Raw genomic sequence first — 18,062 nt, 5'->3', positions numbered from 1 at the left:
TCTGGAGCGGGGAACAGAGGTTAAACTCAATGCACATTCAGTCATTGATGTCACTGCTGGGACTCACAGGAACTCATTTCAGCTGTGCTGGCATCCTGTGATGAAGGCACATATCCGTTAGGACCTGAGCTGGAGCAGGGAAACAGTATGACTGTGACATCTGGCACACTTTAAAAAGAAAATATTCCTGTGCTTATGCATGAGGAGAAAAAAGAGTGAAGGTCTGGGGGGGGTTTCTGTTCCTTTCTTTGATAACACACTAGTTGCTTTACACAGAGCTTCAGGTACCGAGAGCAAACAGACAGGGCAGAGCAGACGAGTCTCAGAAGAGTACTTACAGTGGCCAGACCCTGTGGAAAAGCTAACCAGGTCGACAGAGATGAAGATGGCTTTTCCCAGCAGCTGCCTGCTAGAAGTGTCTGGGTGACTGGGAGAGAATCAGGGTAGCAGAAGGTGTACTCACCCTCTCTAGGTCTTGCCTGAGATGTGTGAAGAGCTTTAAGCGTCTGTAGAGCACATCCTGTTCCTGCTGAGCCAAGTTGTCCACTTCATCTGTTTTGGGTGTCAGCAGCGGTTTGTTGGAATTAGCCTTTCTCTTCAGCTTCCAGTACTGGTACACAAAATCCACCAGCGACTCGCTTATGTCGAGGTTCTCAGCCACCTCTGAGGGCTTCACAAGTTCATAGAAATCCTCTTCCAACTGCTGGAGCTTCTGTTTCCGTAGCGTGACCTTTTCTAAGTCCAGCTGGGCTTGGTCGGGTTCAGTCCGTGCCTCGTCTGGGGGCTTAGTGGCACCACTGCTGTGCTCAAGGCAGAAGGACTTAAACTTCACTTCATCATTCTCCGCTAAAATAGTCCGCATGTCGAGATTGTGATCAAAGGCGCACGTGACGTGGAATGCAGTGATGCAGGCGGGCATGGAGCACTGGAGGGAAGACAAAGCAAAGGACTTGGATTATTTCACTCACTGTCATTATTTTTTTATTGGTACACTGAAGGACTGGACACGTGCTCGCTCCTGTTAAACGGCCGTACACAGGCTATCACTGACCGCAGTGATACTTGGCCACTGCGAAAGGCTCACAAGATGTGAGAGCCTGGCTTGCCTATAAAAAGCATGAATGTGGCATATCTAATGCAGTAACTGACTGCAAGTTACTTTAGGGCACCTGGCTGCTTGACGGTGTCAAGGAATAAGAACTTGACACTGCAAAAACCAGATACCCCTATGGGAAATGACTGCACTTCCCAAATCTCAAGTGCAAAGCCAGTCACCATTATCAGAAATGTCCTAGCAGAAGAAACCCAGTCTTCATCAGACTGCTACATCCATTTAGCTCCTTTTAATTTCAGTCCTAAAATCTTTCTCATCCTCCATGTTGAGATCATGCCTCTTTTGCTTCTATGAAATAAGTATGTTTCAAAGGGTATGTCCAATACTGCTGTCAGTATTGTGGACCACTGTAATGATAAAATGACTGTTGTTGGCAAACAGGTCTCTCCTGATACAAGAATTAACTTATCTCTCCCCGCAAATTCCCCCAGGAATTATATTACTTTTTTCTTTTTTAAAAACCTAAAACCCACCACACTGAATTTATTTGAAGCCTATCAAGGGGGTTGAAGTTCATGAATAAAACTGGAATCTCAGGAGCTTCCAATGCTCCTGAAGCATAATGCCCTTATTAAAAAGTGAGTCTCCCTTTGAAATTCCATAGCCTCTAATTAGTTTCATTAAAAAGAGTAAAAAGAGGGAAAAAAGGGACACTCAGCTTATCTACAACAGGCATCATCACCATTAATGGAGGAAACTGGGGCAGTGGCTAACTTGTGGTCAAAAAAGTTAGTTGAGATCAGGATTTAAAGCAAGTTCCCTAAATTCCCCCAAGGTTAAATTACTCTGGATTCCACAGGCAGCAAAAGTTAAAAAAATGATTTCCTCTTGCAGAAAGCACACTCACTGGCTGTACACATTTCAGAACATTCTCACCCTCTATTCATTAACTCTTTTTTAATGGCTCAGAGTGTCAGGTAGTTATTTAAACCATAACCCATAAGAAATCAGTTTATTCCAGCTGGTAATGACCAGTTAAACTGCAATAACGAGCCATTCTAAGCGGCTTATTACTGTAGACACCACATTTAGCAGCTTATATAACATTGTTCTTGTGGGGAGAAAAAATGAGCAGTTCCAGCATGAATGACCACATTAAAATGTGTGATATTTCCTGAAGGCTGCTGATAAACAATTCGGAACGCAGCTCCTTTTGGGGGAGGGCTGCAGTAGGTTGTCAGGCTCAAGCAGAAAAACACTTCAAGTTGCACTAGGAGTGCAAAGCTTCATTACTTCTATGTCTTTGTCCATCAGCCTTGGATTCGTGCCCTGTGATTAAGTCACTAAGCACAAGCTTTCCACGTTGCTGTTTTTAGCTATTTTCCCTTTACTTTGTTTATGAATTCACCAGTGATGGTGAAAGCCAGGGATTACTTTGTCCTGGGCCAGGCATGGCGCACAGCACATTTGCTGCTCACATAGACCTGCATGCCAGAGAGAATTCACGCTGAGACTCTCACTGAAACCAGTGGGAAGATTCATAAGGACTTCAACGGGCTTCAGATCAAGCCCTGCTCGGTCCTGACCCGTACGTCCTCCTGCTGATTCTCAGCATTCGCTCTCTCTGGCAAACAGCAGCTGCCAAGTGTGCCAGAACTGCGGTAACATGCCAGAGTGGATCTCGGAGTTTGCCAATGCTGAGATGACCACAAATATCCATCAGTGATCAGACTGTGATCCTAGCGCTCACCTGGTCGCGCTCCACACCACATTTGAAACCATGTCTCCAGAAGTGAAAGGCAAACGATGCATTAGCTCCTTCTGCCACCCAGCCCCTCCATTCCTTACCCCAATTAAGTAAGCTCATTTGTACTTTGTTTCTGATTGTGTCACTATGTATCCAGATAAGCCAATTCTGGTAATAGGGACATCACCACATTTCCCTGTACTTATGGTGAGAACTAACACCGGTATCTCAGGTCCCACCATGTAGAAGCAGTTGGTCAGAAGTGATGTTTTCATGGCTACCATTGTTGCTACTGCAGAGGAAGCTGGTGTCACAGAAGTGCCAGCTGAGTGCAGAAAGCAGCCTCGTTATTTCTGGTAACAATGGAGGGGGCAGAGAGAGCACAACTTGATTTCCAGCCTCCTGATTTATTCGGTAGAGCCAGCACATCACCTTTTGGCTTTTAAGCTGCACACATGTGATGTGAAAGTCTCTTAGAAAATAAATACAACGAGGAAATGCAGTGTCATTCGCTGGAGTCACTTTCCTGACTCTAATGGCACTTTAAGACAGGAGGTCTTTGCCAACTGTATGTTTCCTTGATTGAGTTTTCTTGTCTGGTTGCCAACATGGTAATTTTACTGCATAGAGCTATCTAGCTACTGATGTAGTCAATTGTTTCTGTATTGGCATAACATCTGGGGGTACTTTAAACTAAATCATTGGGAAGATCCTTTATGCTGTTATGTGCATAAATAGCTACTGTGCTGTAGCAAAAGTGGACAACAAGAACTTACTGGCTCCAGTGAACTATTTAAGTTAATAAAACACATGCATCAGCGTTGCCTTCCTCTTGCCTATTTACGTCACTAACAGTATTAATATCATTATTAAAGTGTCTGTGGCTTTTGCCAGAACAACAGACTACAGCTCGCCCTTTACACAGGAAAGATAATCTGCACTACCTTAGAAAGAAAACAAACAGACTGACACTCATCCTGGATTTCTCCTCCGACAGATGGCAAGTAGCAGTTGTCAGAGACCGTGCCCAAAATGCAAATAGAAAATAATTAGCAAGCTCAGCTGACAGGGCAACAATGAAAGGTACCTGTTCAGCAGCAGCTACCAAAGGACCTTGCATAAACTGACAATAAAAACATATTGATCCATCAAATCTCTCATGAGCACAGAATGCCAATGGAACGAGCCTGCTCTTCAGGGAAGACAGGAGTCTGACAAGCAGAACGAGCTGGGACACGAGAGACTGGGGCAGCTCCTGGGCTCTCACAATACTTGCATGGGTGGCTGGACGTGGAGTTCATCTGCACTTGGATGTAAGGCCAAGGAAGTCAGTGGAGTTGCACCAGAGGTAAATTTGGCCTGCTCATTAGTTGGTTCACTGTGGAGTGAAGATACGGGGATTATATCACTCACCAGTGGCGGTGGAATGCAACAGCTGTTTAACAGCTCACGGCAATGCTACCCAGCAGATTTGGAGCAGGAGGTGAAGTCAATGCAAAATCCAGCGGAACAGGAGGGAAAATTTAGAGAGAACGAATGTCATTACCAAAGCTGAAATCTTGCCAGGACCCTAGGGCAGATACCTCTGTGATCTTATGAAATGGGCCATGGTATTCCTAGTTGCCAAAAATGATCTGGATGTCACCTCCTTTGCATGAGGGGCTCTCCTGTATCAGAAATGTCCTAGCTCTGGGCTGGGTTGTTGGTTTCTTACTGGCTGGCAGGGAGAAGTAGGATGGCTGGCATCCTGGAGAGCACACACGACACCTGTTTCCCCGACCCCTGCACGTCTTCAGCACTGAACAGTTCCAATCTAAGCAGGCCTGGAGCTAAAGGACTTCTCTGCTTTGAACTTTGGGAAAAGTTTCCACAATGAGCTGTAATTCTCCAGGCAATGAATGTTGCTCTCTAGTGACCAAATGGTCTTCACTCCCTCCCAGCACTCTGGTTTTGACTTCACGCAGAATCTGCAAAAAATGCTGGCCTCTTATCTACTCAGCCAGTCCGAGGTGCGACTCCTCACTTTTAGCCATTAGCAAGAAGATCCCAGCAAGGACTCCATACTGTTCTCAGGCCTAAAACCAAACTGAAAACATTACAGAGCTATTTAAATGGCAGACGACACCTTCCCAGGACCTGAGTCATTTCCCTAAAAAAGGAGGGTAAAAAGATAATAATATCAAGAGATGATGTCTTCAGAGGGGCCAAGGTCTGCCAGCTGATGGAGAACTGGCATTCTGCCCTCTCACAGAAGGGCAATGGTGCGCTCTGCCAGCAACAGTCTGACGCTTCAGCGGCTTCTGCTTTCACCAGCCTGGCTGCACGGCTCCGTCTCTTCGGTGCTGGTACACTGTATTCTCAGCGCCTCGGGGGCACATCATCAGTACACTTCCTTGGACTGTCTTTGCTGGTTCAGCAATGTAAACAAGACAACTCCAGGAGGCCAGGCTCCTTCTGGCACCATCTCACGTCTAACCACAACAACTACTATGAAGTCATGATTTCCCCAGAGTAGAAGCCTGGAAAACAGCTCTTATACATAGCCATCTTGTCAGCATTGCATTTAACTGAACAGTAGTGATTTACACTAGCTGAGGGGCTGACCGCAAGTCTTTCTGAAAGAAAAACAAGGAGGAAATAATGATGCACATGAAGCAAGGTCAGCCCCTCCTGCTCATCTCCCTGCTCTGCTTGCTGGTTTCCATTCTGCTGGTGGTCATACCTGACAGGCTACCCGGAGTAAACTCCCTTGGTGCCCAGGGAGGTGGGTGCAGCTACAAGTTCAAATTGGGTGCACGGAGTTGTGTGCAGCTAGTTGGGTGCTGCGTTGCAATCGGCGTGTACATTCACTCCACTTGTACACACCGTAACTGTGTGCACATTAAGGGATATGTCTCCATCTCTTAAAATGAAGTTTTGGTTCTGTGTGTCAGTAGAAAATAGGAATGTCCCCCACCTTCCTTCTCTGAAACACAAGCCCTCTTCTCCTTAAGGGATGATTCACCCTTCACAGTCTCAGTCTGCTGGTTCAATGAAACCAAGTCAGACTGGGCACTTGGAAAAGCCAGCACTGGAAGCTGCTGAGATGAGCTCTTTCTAACAATCCAGGTGTAATAGACCTGTCCGCACCATAAACATTTACTTGCCATTGTCGGGAGTTTGCGCTAAGTGCTTTAGCGAAAAGATTCTCTCTCTCCCTAAAGCTGCTGTAAACCTGGACTGCTGACAGAGATGGTTACATTACACCTGCATCAACAGACACAGATCAGAAACATGTGGCATAAATATACACTTTTGCAAACACAGAGCTTTGTACTTCTGATAAGAGTGGAAGACCCTTTGCTTATTTACCTCTGTAGGTCAGCCTGCTGCTTAGTTACCCATAAAGCCTTAAATAAAGTCACTGGCTGCTTACTCCTCTCCCTTTCAGCAGAAATGTCCTGCGAGAGTTAGGGTGGCACGGTCAGCCATTCCAGTGGCAATCTTATGAAGGCTTATAAAGGGTAAATTGTCAGCACGTGAGACAATAAAACACTGGGTTCCATTTCAGGTGACCTTTAATGCAAATCCATTCAATCCAAAGGTTCTCACAGCAAACGTGTGATGCCTGTGCTAAGAGGATGAAGACTTAGAGAATCTGAAGTCTTTTTGATGCTGCCAAGTCTATTTGACTCGTTTCCCTGCCCTTCCGTTCTTTGAAAGCAATTGCCATTATGACACAGTATCTCCATCTGGCAGGGCGAATAAGCAGATCCACCCAGAGCCATCAGAATGAAGTGAGTCAAGGCTAGAGATTTAAAGAAACATTGTGAGATCTCATTTGGAGCTAAAAGGATTGCTTTTCAACAGCTCCCTTTAAAGTATGAAAATCAGTGCAGTTCATAAACACCGTGGAGGCTTGCAGCTTTCTCTGCCAGTTCAGGCTATATCACCATTCTTCAATCAGCCAGTTACTCCCTGTCATCTACATAGCGTTGCTATGTCATGTAGAGGGGCCAAGTTCTACCTCTGCATTAGACCTGAGTTCCTGGACTTGGCACAAGGGTAGGAACTTCCCCTCAATTCAGGAAGCTAAAGAGTTACTCCGTGGTTGTCACAGCAGCTCTGAAGTTGGTAGCGCATAGCAGGAGATCCACCAGCTTCTCCCTTGCTCTCCCTCTGGCCTGCCCTTGTGGCACCCTCCCAAACATCAAAGTGAGGTGAAGTGGAAGGAGCTACCTGTAACTGGGCTCTGAGGGATGCAGCGGTGCGGACACGTAACTCCAAAAATTCTGTCCCATCGCCGTACATTTCCCCTGTAGTCAGGGCTCTTTGCAAAGGTGGAGGGGAGGTGCCGCAGGATTGCATCACTGTCAGTGCCTTGTCAAAGCGCAGTTTTTTTGTGATACCTGAGTCTTCCCACAAGGAAAACTTAGTAACGTGGCTGCAGGAAGGATAGTAAATAGGAGACCTGCTGCGATTTGCTGAGGTGAGATAAAAAGAGCAGGTAAAAAGTCGGGGTGTAGTAAATGTTAAGTATGCCAATTTGTGAGCTGATACGTTTAAAATCAAGTGCAGATTTCAAATCGTGGCTTTCCAATGAAGAACTGCTCTGTGTCTAGCGCTATGGGTATGTGAAATCTTGAGGCATAAAAGCTCACAGGTCCCTTGTTTTTGGCAGAGAGTCCTAGGCACGCTGTAGCAGGTTTCTGATTTCAGACCAGTGTCGTTTTCAGTCCCTGTAATTACAGTATCACTACAGCAACATCCTCATGTTACGCAAAGAAAGTTAATCTAGATTCACAGCAGTTAATTTATTAAAAACTTACAAACAACAACACATGGTGGTGCCTGATCGGCTCCTGGGCACCTTGCCATTACCTCTGGCACCTGTCACTCAGACACTTGTTCCCACACTCGGGTCAAACCTTGCCCTCCAAAGCATGTGAGAGACCAAATGTGTCCATCGAGCTTTCTAAGTTGATTCATACCTGGATACATGTGCCCGTGCATTCCTTACAGAGACTGCAGGACAGAGCCCATCTGCTGGCTGGGATATGCGAGATCTTTGTAATGGGTTCCATTTTCTCCGGGCATCCGATGCTCACCTGGCCACAACAAACGGCTTATGTTAGTATTGCTTGCCATCATGCATCTTTGTTAAGCTAATGCAAAGATCAACTCATGGTCAGGACAGGAGAAGCATTTTTGAAAAGTCACCTCTAGGATCACCTGTATTTGGAAAATCCTCTGCTACAGAGGTGCGTGAAATGGATGGAACAGTTCCTGGCGTGGAGGGAACGGACAAATACCACCTTTGCTGGGCCAGACGCTGCTATCTACCACCAATGGGAGTGTAACAATAGCCTCCCTCACCCAGCTTGTGGCTGGGCACATCTATTGTTTCTGGCTGGGTGCAAATGGCTGGACTGGCTACCTATCCAGCCAACACCCTAGAAGCAAGGCAGGTACGTGGGAGTGATCCTGAGGGTCACGATCTAGTTTATTCCAGGGGGAGCATCTTGCAGGAGTAGCTAACTATGTTCTGTACTGACTGCCAGGCTTAAGCCAGACTTGAGCTGGCAGGCAGGGACAGAGTGAATCTGAAGACCCACTGAATTTCAGCCCTTGACTGTCCATCTTCCACCCAGCCCAAAAATGGCTGGTCTTTTCCATGAACGGGCTTGGCTATGACAACTTACTGAAGAGGGGAATTCCTTATGCCCCCTTATGCCCTGTGCAGCTGTGCAACAAGACTTATGGCTGAGCCACTGTTGTTATGGTTAAAGAATTACACATACCTACTTCTGTATTAAATATATTTATGTATTTTTTTTTTATCCATTCCCCTACATTCAAGTTTTATTTCACGTTTTTATTTCTCTAATAAATGTTGGCATGTCTGTTCTATTTGCACTCCCTGCCAAAGGGGGATGAAGTAACACCTGGAAAATTGCTCCAAAATACACTCTGCAAATCATTTTTGCTTAAAGAAACACATGTGCTGCCTGCAAGAGAAATGCAGCGCGCCCTGCATGCACGCAATGCGTACCTCGCTGTCCAGGTGGGGCTGTGATTAATACACTGTCAGGTCACTGTTAATAAAAAATATCTGTACCTTCCTCCTGGCAAATGCCTGCTCTGTAAGGCTGAGAGATTAATGCTGCCATCATAATATAAACAAGGCTGAAATTCTTCATGGAATACAAGCAAATATGAAAAGGGTAGGTACAGACAGCAGAAGAGTAGATGCCTATAGTTCCCTTTCTACTGCTGTTGGCTCAGTATCCTGCCTTGGCATTTTTCCTCTTGCATCAACTCGGCTTTATGAGCAGAGCTTGGACTTGCTACTCAGACCATTAGTGCAAGATCTGAGATCTGTCCTGGAAATCTCCAAAGTGACAATTTTCAAAGAAGCTTCACTGACAGGTAGGTAGATTTAGCAATAGGCCGGTTAGGCACTTTCAGTGGGATTTGGATGCATAACTCTTTTAGGTGTCTGAAAATGTCAGCCCAAGACCTGTACTTTACCACTGAATGACTGAAACAAGTGACAGCAGCATATGGTTGTTAACTACACAGGGCACATGAAGTCCAACTGCAACCTACACCCAAGCTAAGAACATGCTGGATAACTACTTACTTCAGGTATCCATAAGGCACAGCTAACGTGGACCCACTTTGTCCCGCTCCGGGTGGGTTTCAAAGCTCCCCCTCTCTTCGGGCAAAGTAAACACTTTGGCTGAACTCCAAGGGCGCAGGTTCGACAAAGCCAGTTCCCAATGGGAACTTTGAGGATCCCATAGCACGCCTGTGCAAACACAAGGAAAGTGGCTTTAGTTACAGCCTATATTTCAACAGAACTGCAGCACTCATACACTGATGGCCTCTCTCATTTACCATTCCCCAATAGGTGCCTCCTTGCCTTGGCATCCAGCTGTCAAAACAATTAACAGCAGACATAAAGAAGTGCCTCAATGGGGCACAACCAGTTTAAGGGTAAATTCCCCTTTCCTTCACTCCTTCCTTCCTGTTTTATATGGATTCACACCTGACGCACAAATATGCCCTTGACATGCCGAGCAGCCCTGCTAATGTGCCTCGGTCCATCACAGGCCTTGTCTTACATCACCAGTGGAAGGGGCAGCTGTGACGGTCAGATTCTCAGATGTGACCTCTTTCCATCAGGTACCAGACCAAGTCCACAGACTCCCATGCAGCTACCAGAAGAACAGCAACTTTCATTCACGTAAGCTTGGGTCTCATTTGTGTATAAGGAAGCTAGGTTTATATATATATATATATATATATAAAACCCAGAACTGCAGAGAACTTACAGAGGAATCAGAACAGTACAAGATGAAACCTGTCTTAGCAGCAGTATAATAAGGAGTATTTTAGAGTACATTAGGAACAAAAGAAATTCTAACAATGGTACTGGTTCATTTCTGAAAACAGCAGAATTGTCAACAATAGCCTTCCTGCCTCCTGACATTCCCATTCCCCTAACCACAAAAGTCACGTGTCCAACAAACATTTATTTTCTGTACTTGGAAAAAAGCCAGATGGCAGTCATATCAGATGATGATCACCACATATTTTCTACACCACCAGTTACTGAAGCTGCTAGTCACTATGACAGGTAGACGTTTGTAAGCGAGGAGGTAAAAAAGATTTGGATTCAAGAATTTTAAAAGAGCTGGATAAGGAGCCCTTTGGACCATTCAAGTTGATTTGCAGTGAAGTTCTGGAATGGTGGAGACACTCGAGAGCACTAGAAAAAAAACTTGGGGCCCATATTTAAAAAGGGTAAATGAGATGACTTAATTAATTACAGGCTTCTCACCTGATAATCATCCTGGGCAAAATAAGGGGATGGCTGATAAGGAACTTGAATAAAAAAATGAGAGGAGGGTAACATAACCTAGTCAACATGGGTTTATGGAAAACAGGACTTGTTTGACTATCAATATTTTCATAATGGGATTCTAAGACTGGTTGATAAAGGTATTGTAGTTGATGTTAATATATGAATGTCTGTTAAGGATTTGACTCGATACCACATTTTGCTGAAAAAACCCTGGAGAGATACAAAATCAACATGACATATGAAATAGGTAAAGCACTGACTAACTGATCGTTCTCAACATCTGGTTGAAAAGGAGGAATTATCAGCAACTGCGTGTGATTCTCCAATTAACAATCATTTCTTCCTTCCTTGTAACTCTGAATCCATAGTATCTCTTGCACACTCCCTGCCTGTGCCTCCTCCCCACAGTAAGTTTAACTAAAAGACACAGCCATGCTCTGATCTGAGCAGCATCAGAATCTGCAATGTTCCCCAGATACTTCCCCTTCTGGGGAGGTGAGAGATGCTGTAGTTCGCTGGTAGGTTAGTACGTGAATCACTGCAATTACATCAGTGCTTTTTAAGAAAATCCAATATCCCATCTCCTTCCTTGCTCATTCATCTTGGAAGCTCACTGTTTAAAAAGCTTGTATTTAATGGGCCAGAGGTACAGAAAGAGGCAGAGAAGGAGAGAGGTATTCCCAGTCAACTGCCTCTAACTTCCAGCCTCATGGCATTCCCATTTCTCTGGCCAGCATCGCAGCCAGGCATTTCAGACAAAAAATACACAATCCTGAGTTATGAGCCATCTCTTGTTTGGAGGTATGATGAGGAGCTAACTGGTGAGTAAGCTCTCTAAGCGAAGATATATTTTTGTGCAGAGTGGATGTCAGCATTTCTGTCGATCTGTGTCTGAGATCTGCCTGACTGGGAAACACATGGAAGAGCGTGGTGGCGCTTGTGCCGAGATCAGCTCACTCCATCCTCACGTCTTAGCAAAGCTTCTGCCTCTCATCCTGAGGAGTCATGCAATCCAAATGCATACACAAAATGATTGTGACCCACTTTGTAGGGAGGACCGGCACTGGGTTGGGAAGCTGTACTAATATTGGAACGGCGGCAAGATAGGCTATAGGCCCAGCCTGCCTGCCTGATGTGATGGGCCATGTAGCAGGAACTAGAGGAAACACAGCCAACTGGATATAACAACTCCTGCACTACTGGGAAAGCACAGATGTCCCAGAGTAGTGGGAAACTTGCTGCTTGTGAACACGGGGTGGGAACTGAGCGAGAGACGACAGGTATGTTGTGGGGGGTTGCCCAGGGACAAGGAATTTCCTGAGGAATAGTCAAAATGCCAATGGCAGAAGGCAGGGCAGGGTGTGACTCACCTGCCTGGGTTGTAAGTCAGGGTAGACATGAGATCACTGATAGCTCAGAGGTTTGGCAGAAGACGTGGCTGATGATCTGGGGCCTGATCCAAATCCCACTGAAATCAGTGGAAAAGCTGTTTATTTCAATAGGTCTGAAGTAGGCTGTCAGCTGCTACACGTATCCAAGCTGAACAGAAGTGAGTTGGATGAGCTTCTCACTGGAGGCAACACAACAAAGCTGGTGGGCAGGCACAGGTCTTTGAGTAGATGTGAAATCTTTTCTTAGACAGACTGAGTAGTTGGAAAAAAATTCTTAGCAAGCTTTTGGGCGCAATCACTCTTCTTCAGACATACGGAGTCCCTGCTGGTCTGAGACACCAAGGAATGAGAGCAGCTAAAAGTGTGGCGGGATGTCGGTGAGAATGTGAATAGGTAGAAATTAGGAAAACAAAAAGTAAAGCAGGGAAGGGAGGGGTGAAAAAAGCAGGGGGGCAACAAAACCAAAGGTGAGTAAGGGAGCGTCTTCCTTGCGCACCTTTGGCTTTCCTTCCCCACTCACCTTTGGCTTGCTTTGCAAAAAAAAGTTCTTAACAAGCTTTCCGGCGCAATCACCCTTCTTCACGCACAGGGAGTCTCTGCTGTTCAAGGAATAAGAGAATGAGTCCGTAGCATCTCAGACCAGCAGAGACTCCCAATGCCTGATGAAGGGCGACTGCGTCCAAAAGCTTGCTAAGAACTTTTTTCCAACTGCTCAGTTGGTCTACTAAAAGATATCACGTCTACTCAAAGAACCTTGCCTGCCTATGTCCTCAGACCAACATGGCTACAACCAAAACCCCAGCAAAGCTGGTGGGGTCGTCTGTGTGAATATACGGTGCTGGGAAGCCACATTCTGCTTTCAGGTGGTAGGACCGCATACACTGAAGAGCAAACTGCTGCCTCAGGCTGGTCACCTCTTTTATGCTAAAGTTAGCTATTAGGAGCTTTCTAATAATGCGGGCGGTTAAGCCTGGAACAGGATACCTGGGAATGTTATGGAATCTCCGTTATGGGACTTTCTAAATTGATGACCAGACAAACATGGTTTATACAAGGATGATCCTGGTTTAAGTCAGGGCTGGACAAAATTCCTTTCTGGGGGACCTTCCAGCCCTTTTCCCCCTGTGGTTCATAAGCTGGCCTCCTTTCCTTCTGTGTCTGTTTTGTGCAGGCAATATACACTGTCTCCAGGCCTCTGTCGTCCAGGGAATGCATGCTATCTCCAGGCCTGTGCTGCACAGAGAATGTGTGCTGCATCCGGGCCTGTGTTGCATAGGGAATGCATGCCGTCTCCAGACTGTGTTGCACGGAGAACGTGTGTATCTCCAGACTCTGTTACACAAGGAATATGTGCTATCTGCAGACTGTGTTGCACAGGGAGTATGTGTCATGTCCAGGCTTGAAGTTACTACATAGATCTGTAACAAAAATGCTGAACTGTCCTAATGCTCTATGGAATATAATTCACTGATGAAAACCATCCCAAACACCCACCTACATCAGCAACAAACATCTTTAGCACTCCTCCACTCACTGGAAGCTCTGATGCTAAAGCTGCCAGGAAGGATCAGGTCTCCACCCTTAGTGAGAGGAACCTCCAAATGCAGAAAGGAAAGGAAATCAGACACTTTCTCTTTGCACCAGACCCGACCCCAGATTAACAGAACGCTGAGCTCTGATTACCGACCTGACACGCTCAGACCAGTCGTTTTCCTTCCTTCGCAGAATGAGTAGAAAAATTTTCAAGAGCACCTGTGTAAGGAGGTCTCTGAGACTGAACATCTCAAGGGACATGCAAATTGGCCTATTTTAATAGAAAATTTCCCCCTCCTCAGACCCACTCCCACACACATACCCTTCCCTGCTTCAAATCATGTGCATGAAGAGTGCAAGCACACCCGAGCACACAGTATCCCATCCAATTCCTTCCTTCCCTGAAGCAAGAGCTCAGTGTTAACGCTCAATTCTAAAAATAAAACATTTCTCTTCAGGCAGTAAAATAAAATCAAATCCCACATTCAAAGAAGAATAAGGTGGGGATATAAACCCTGTCAGGTGACAGAATGTCTCTTAAGCTGCTGGCTCCTTGCACACACAGAATAATGCTACACAGCCAGCACCCGAGTGGAGATGGGGGGAGGGTATCTATTAGTCTATCCCTCCTGCCAAGGCAGGACCATGGCTGATAGTATATAGACTATTGCTTTGTCCACTATTAGGTATACTACACACAGCGCATAAAAAAAGACCTTCTGTAGCCACATCTGCATTTTGGTCACTCACAGTCATTAAAGATCCCGTGGCAGCAGTTTAATGAGGAGAGATGTGAAAATGAAGAGGGAGAGAAAACAGCAGCACGGTAAGTGGAAAGGGTGAAGCGAAAAACCAGATAACAGAATAGGAGGGAGAGGATAGAGCAAGGAGACACCGAGCTCTGAAACATGTCACTGACCATGGGAGAGGAATGGGAGTGGTTAGGAAGCAGCCTGAGGAAGGGTGGGCAAGAGAACAAACCCCTTCCATGATCAGAGTCAAAGACCCACTGTGTCACTCTGTGAATGTCCCATATGCAGCCACGAGGCACAGCCATCCCACTCTGAGCTGAGGGGGTCGACATTTGATGCGTCCTGACCAAATTGAAGTCCCCGCATGCATTTGCCCAGAGGTGATCAAGGCAAAGCCCTCACCAGGACTCAATGGGAGACCGGCTGAATGAAGATAAAATCAAAACAGAGCCAGGCACTCTTTGGCCCCCTGGGAACAGTGTGTAAGAGAGTGAATGAATGCCTAGATGCATGCCTGGGCAGGGGCATAGGGATGGATGCAGCCAGCCTTTCCTCTCTCTTTGGGGCCCTGGAAGGCCATGGGGGAATTCCAGTTCCTAGTTAGCTCCTTGATCCCTTTCTGCTCCTTTATGTGTGCACAGCCCCAAAAATGGGTAGGGACGGTGAGGAAGAGGAAGTGCTAGGTCCTACCCCTCTTGCATAGTGGCCTGTAGTTTAGGCTCCCTACACTGAGGGGAGTAGCAGGGGCAGTAGTTGTGGGCTACCCTGGAATAAGGACCTAAGTTTTAATCATAGAAGTTAGGGTTGGAAGGGACCTCAGGAGGTCATCACCCCGAGCACAATCATTTAAGGGAGGTTCTCAAGTCTAGACAAACCCCTGAAATATCATGTGGGTAGCAGAGGAGTGGGGCAGGGTGTGGGGCACAGCAGGAAAGGCCAAAGGAACCCAAGCCAGCACCACATACTGCTGTTCTGGATGCTGCCCATCAAGCAGGTCCTTCTTCCGTCTAGCCCAGGCAGGTGCATGCTCCAGGCTGCAAAATGTGCTGAGAGCAGTGCTCCGTGATGTGAGAGGAGATGCCATTTACCTGGTGCACGCAGACATTGCACTTGTCACAGAAAACCATCTCGTTGCCATCCTCGCCCTCTGGGGATCGGCATACGTCACATACAACATCCTCATCATACTCGATGCCCAGGCCCTCCTCTGTCTCAATGGCAATGTTCATGTTCTCATAGCACATTGTCTCCAGCTCCTCCAGCACTCTCTCGAAGGTGATCTCATCCAGCTCTGGCTTCTCTGAAAGGCAAGAGATAGGGAAATGACATTTACAGTACAGCAGCAAATGGCCCCCAGCCCTAGAGTCCCTATGACATTTTGCCTGCTGGGGTGAAGTACGCAGAGCTCTGCCTTTGGAGAGGCTTTGAACAAGGCTGCATTTCACAAAAGAGACATTTTAGGCTTTCACTTAAGTAAATTCGTGGCAATGATAAGATCTGTGCATCAGAAAACTGCTTCTAACTTTGAATGCAGTTTATGTTTCATACACAGTAACAAACTATTGCTGCTGGCTGAGGGGGAAAAATCCATTCAGCTGAACCAATGCAGATAATTAGGTCTGACAGTTTAAATGTTCAAGCCTTGCAAAGATGCCTTCTGCAGTGGGGGCTCAGACAAGCTTTGGCAACATAAAGTCAATGCTTTAATTGTTAAGACTGTGAAAATTGACCCTTTTAAGGCTAATTAAACAGAACTGTAAATTTAAAGCCAACGGCTGAAATTGATAACAACGTTTGTTTCTGTTTCTGGTCAATATGAACAGTCAGGAGGGCAGTTACGGAGTGAGAGATCTGGGCTTGTGTTTGCTGCCTGACTTTGCATTCCCACCGGACTTGCATTGTCGGTGACAACTAGAAGTGAAGGCCCACCGAGCAAAGGCATACCTTTATGGACATCACTGCAATAGGGATGATGCCATTTACTTAAGTGTGGGTGTGCCGGTAACTGTGTTACACCCACACTTCCTGCCACTGCCATGAGGATGTTACTGCCAGCACCTATCAGCAGTGAAATGTCACTGGCGAGTGGAGTTGCGAGGAACTCAATCTCTCATCTTCTTTCATCGCAGGCTCTTTCCTGTGGGCCAGTTTCTACCACTGCACTGAAGTCAATGGGAGTTTAGCTCACTGACTCATAATAGGATATGGCCCTCAGTCGCTGTTTTCCGTGTGTGGTGGAAAGGACAGGTGCCTGAAAAACATCTTTATGCTTAGGAATCTGTCTTTTCTTGTTAATCTCATGCCTGGAAAAAAAAAATCCTTTGTTTGTAAGAACATAATCATCTGCACAACAACCAGGACGTCACAAAAGCAAGTGGTCATTTCAGGTGATGAATAAGGAAGAAATAAAAACAGATGCATCAGAGAGGCGGAGCGCCGGGTTCCAGTAGGCAGAAGAACAAAGATTTACCAAAAAAGGGGGGAAAAACAACACAGAGGCCAGCAGTATTTCTTTGTTAGCTGTGAAGTGAAGGTGATTTTCAGGGAAATGCTTAAGGTCTCCTAAGGCAAATCAAGCTTTGCACTGTTTGTTTATAATAATGATCTGATAATAAGATAATAATGATCTGATAATAATGATCTGATAAGAAACTATGGTAGACACAATGGCAGCAGAGGAACTTGACTTGAGATGCTTCAGTTTTGTAGGAATCCTTCTTTATGAAAAACACCACAATCTTCTGCAATTAGAATAACAAAATGACTGGGTTTACAACAGAATAACAGTGATGGCTCGGGCCATTTCTGTAGATTACTGCAGATTTCCTGTTATACAGGTTTTCTACCTACCCTGCTGCTAGACAGCAGGGGACAGTTCTTAGTTTATAAACACTGAAGGGAAAAAGAGACTTGAAGATAAGTTAAAAAGGTAAATACTTGAATATTTGGTGAATGGCTTTTCTATGCTGGAAGTCCTTACCTAGGGCTAAATTTGGGGTCCACCAAAGACAATGACAAAGCTTGCAGGGACATGGATAGGACTGGCACTTGGTCTTTGCTCCCTGCTGGTTCAGACAAACATCCAGCTGCTTCCAGGCAAGCGCTCCTGATAAAGCTTGAAGGATGTTTTCCTTTTGCACAGTGTCCTAATGACCCAGTAACATGTTGCAAAACCTTCCTCGAGTAGGAAAGTCTACTGGCTGTCTGAGATCTTCCCCAACATGCTCCACTGGCAGACTTTACTATGGCTTGACAAGTTTATGCAAACATCTGGACTGGCATTTTACCAGGCTGAGATACAATCTACAACAGGCAACACCATACTCTGTTAGGTTTCTTTCAAGTGCTTGAGTTGTTATGCTGCAACTTCCCAAGATGCCTGACAGTACCTGTTTTATGGCTGGGAAGCCTAATGGATGCATCCAGGATCATTTGGGAACCCAGATCTGGAGCAGGGTGCCTCAGAAGCATTTGAAGAACAACAGTCATTTAGCTAGTTGACACACCCTTCAGCAATCTAGTCACCAAGGTCTATGCATCACAGCTTACACATCCGCTTGCATTTTTGGAGCTGGACCACCACTGTGGGAACTTTGAGAGAGAGTGCACTATCTTTTGAAATGCTGTGGGCTATCCCTTTGGTGCCAGGTGAGTGATTCAGGATGAGTATTTATAAATTAAAAGCGTTTCTTTAACAACCGATCATTTGAATGAGGTAGGCATGGTTCTCTGAGAT

General features: G+C 45.9%; 1 protein-coding gene across 5 annotated transcripts in view; it reads right to left on the bottom strand.

The window, feature by feature from the left end:
* JADE2 (jade family PHD finger 2) overlaps nt 1-18,062 on the bottom strand; it is a 145,518-nt gene that overhangs the window by 23,317 nt on the left and 104,139 nt on the right. For all 5 annotated transcript variants that reach the window (XM_019535093.1, XM_019535088.1, XM_019535091.1 and 2 more), the window contains exons 6-9: nt 15,415-15,626; nt 9,424-9,591; nt 7,772-7,888; nt 464-925 (exon numbers count right to left, since the gene is read on the bottom strand). In XM_019535093.1, coding sequence (XP_019390638.1) covers nt 464-925; nt 7,772-7,888; nt 9,424-9,591; nt 15,415-15,626 — 959 coding nt within the window. The remainder of the gene's footprint in view (nt 1-463; nt 926-7,771; nt 7,889-9,423; nt 9,592-15,414; nt 15,627-18,062) is intronic.

The sequence above is a fragment of the Crocodylus porosus genome, unplaced genomic scaffold, assembly GCF_001723895.1.
Source record: "Crocodylus porosus isolate Cpor-Errol unplaced genomic scaffold, CroPor_comp1, whole genome shotgun sequence".
Taxonomy (NCBI): domain Eukaryota; kingdom Metazoa; phylum Chordata; order Crocodylia; family Crocodylidae; genus Crocodylus; species Crocodylus porosus.
Note: the sequence above shows the minus strand (reverse complement) of the source record. Positions and strands in the feature narration are given on the sequence as shown.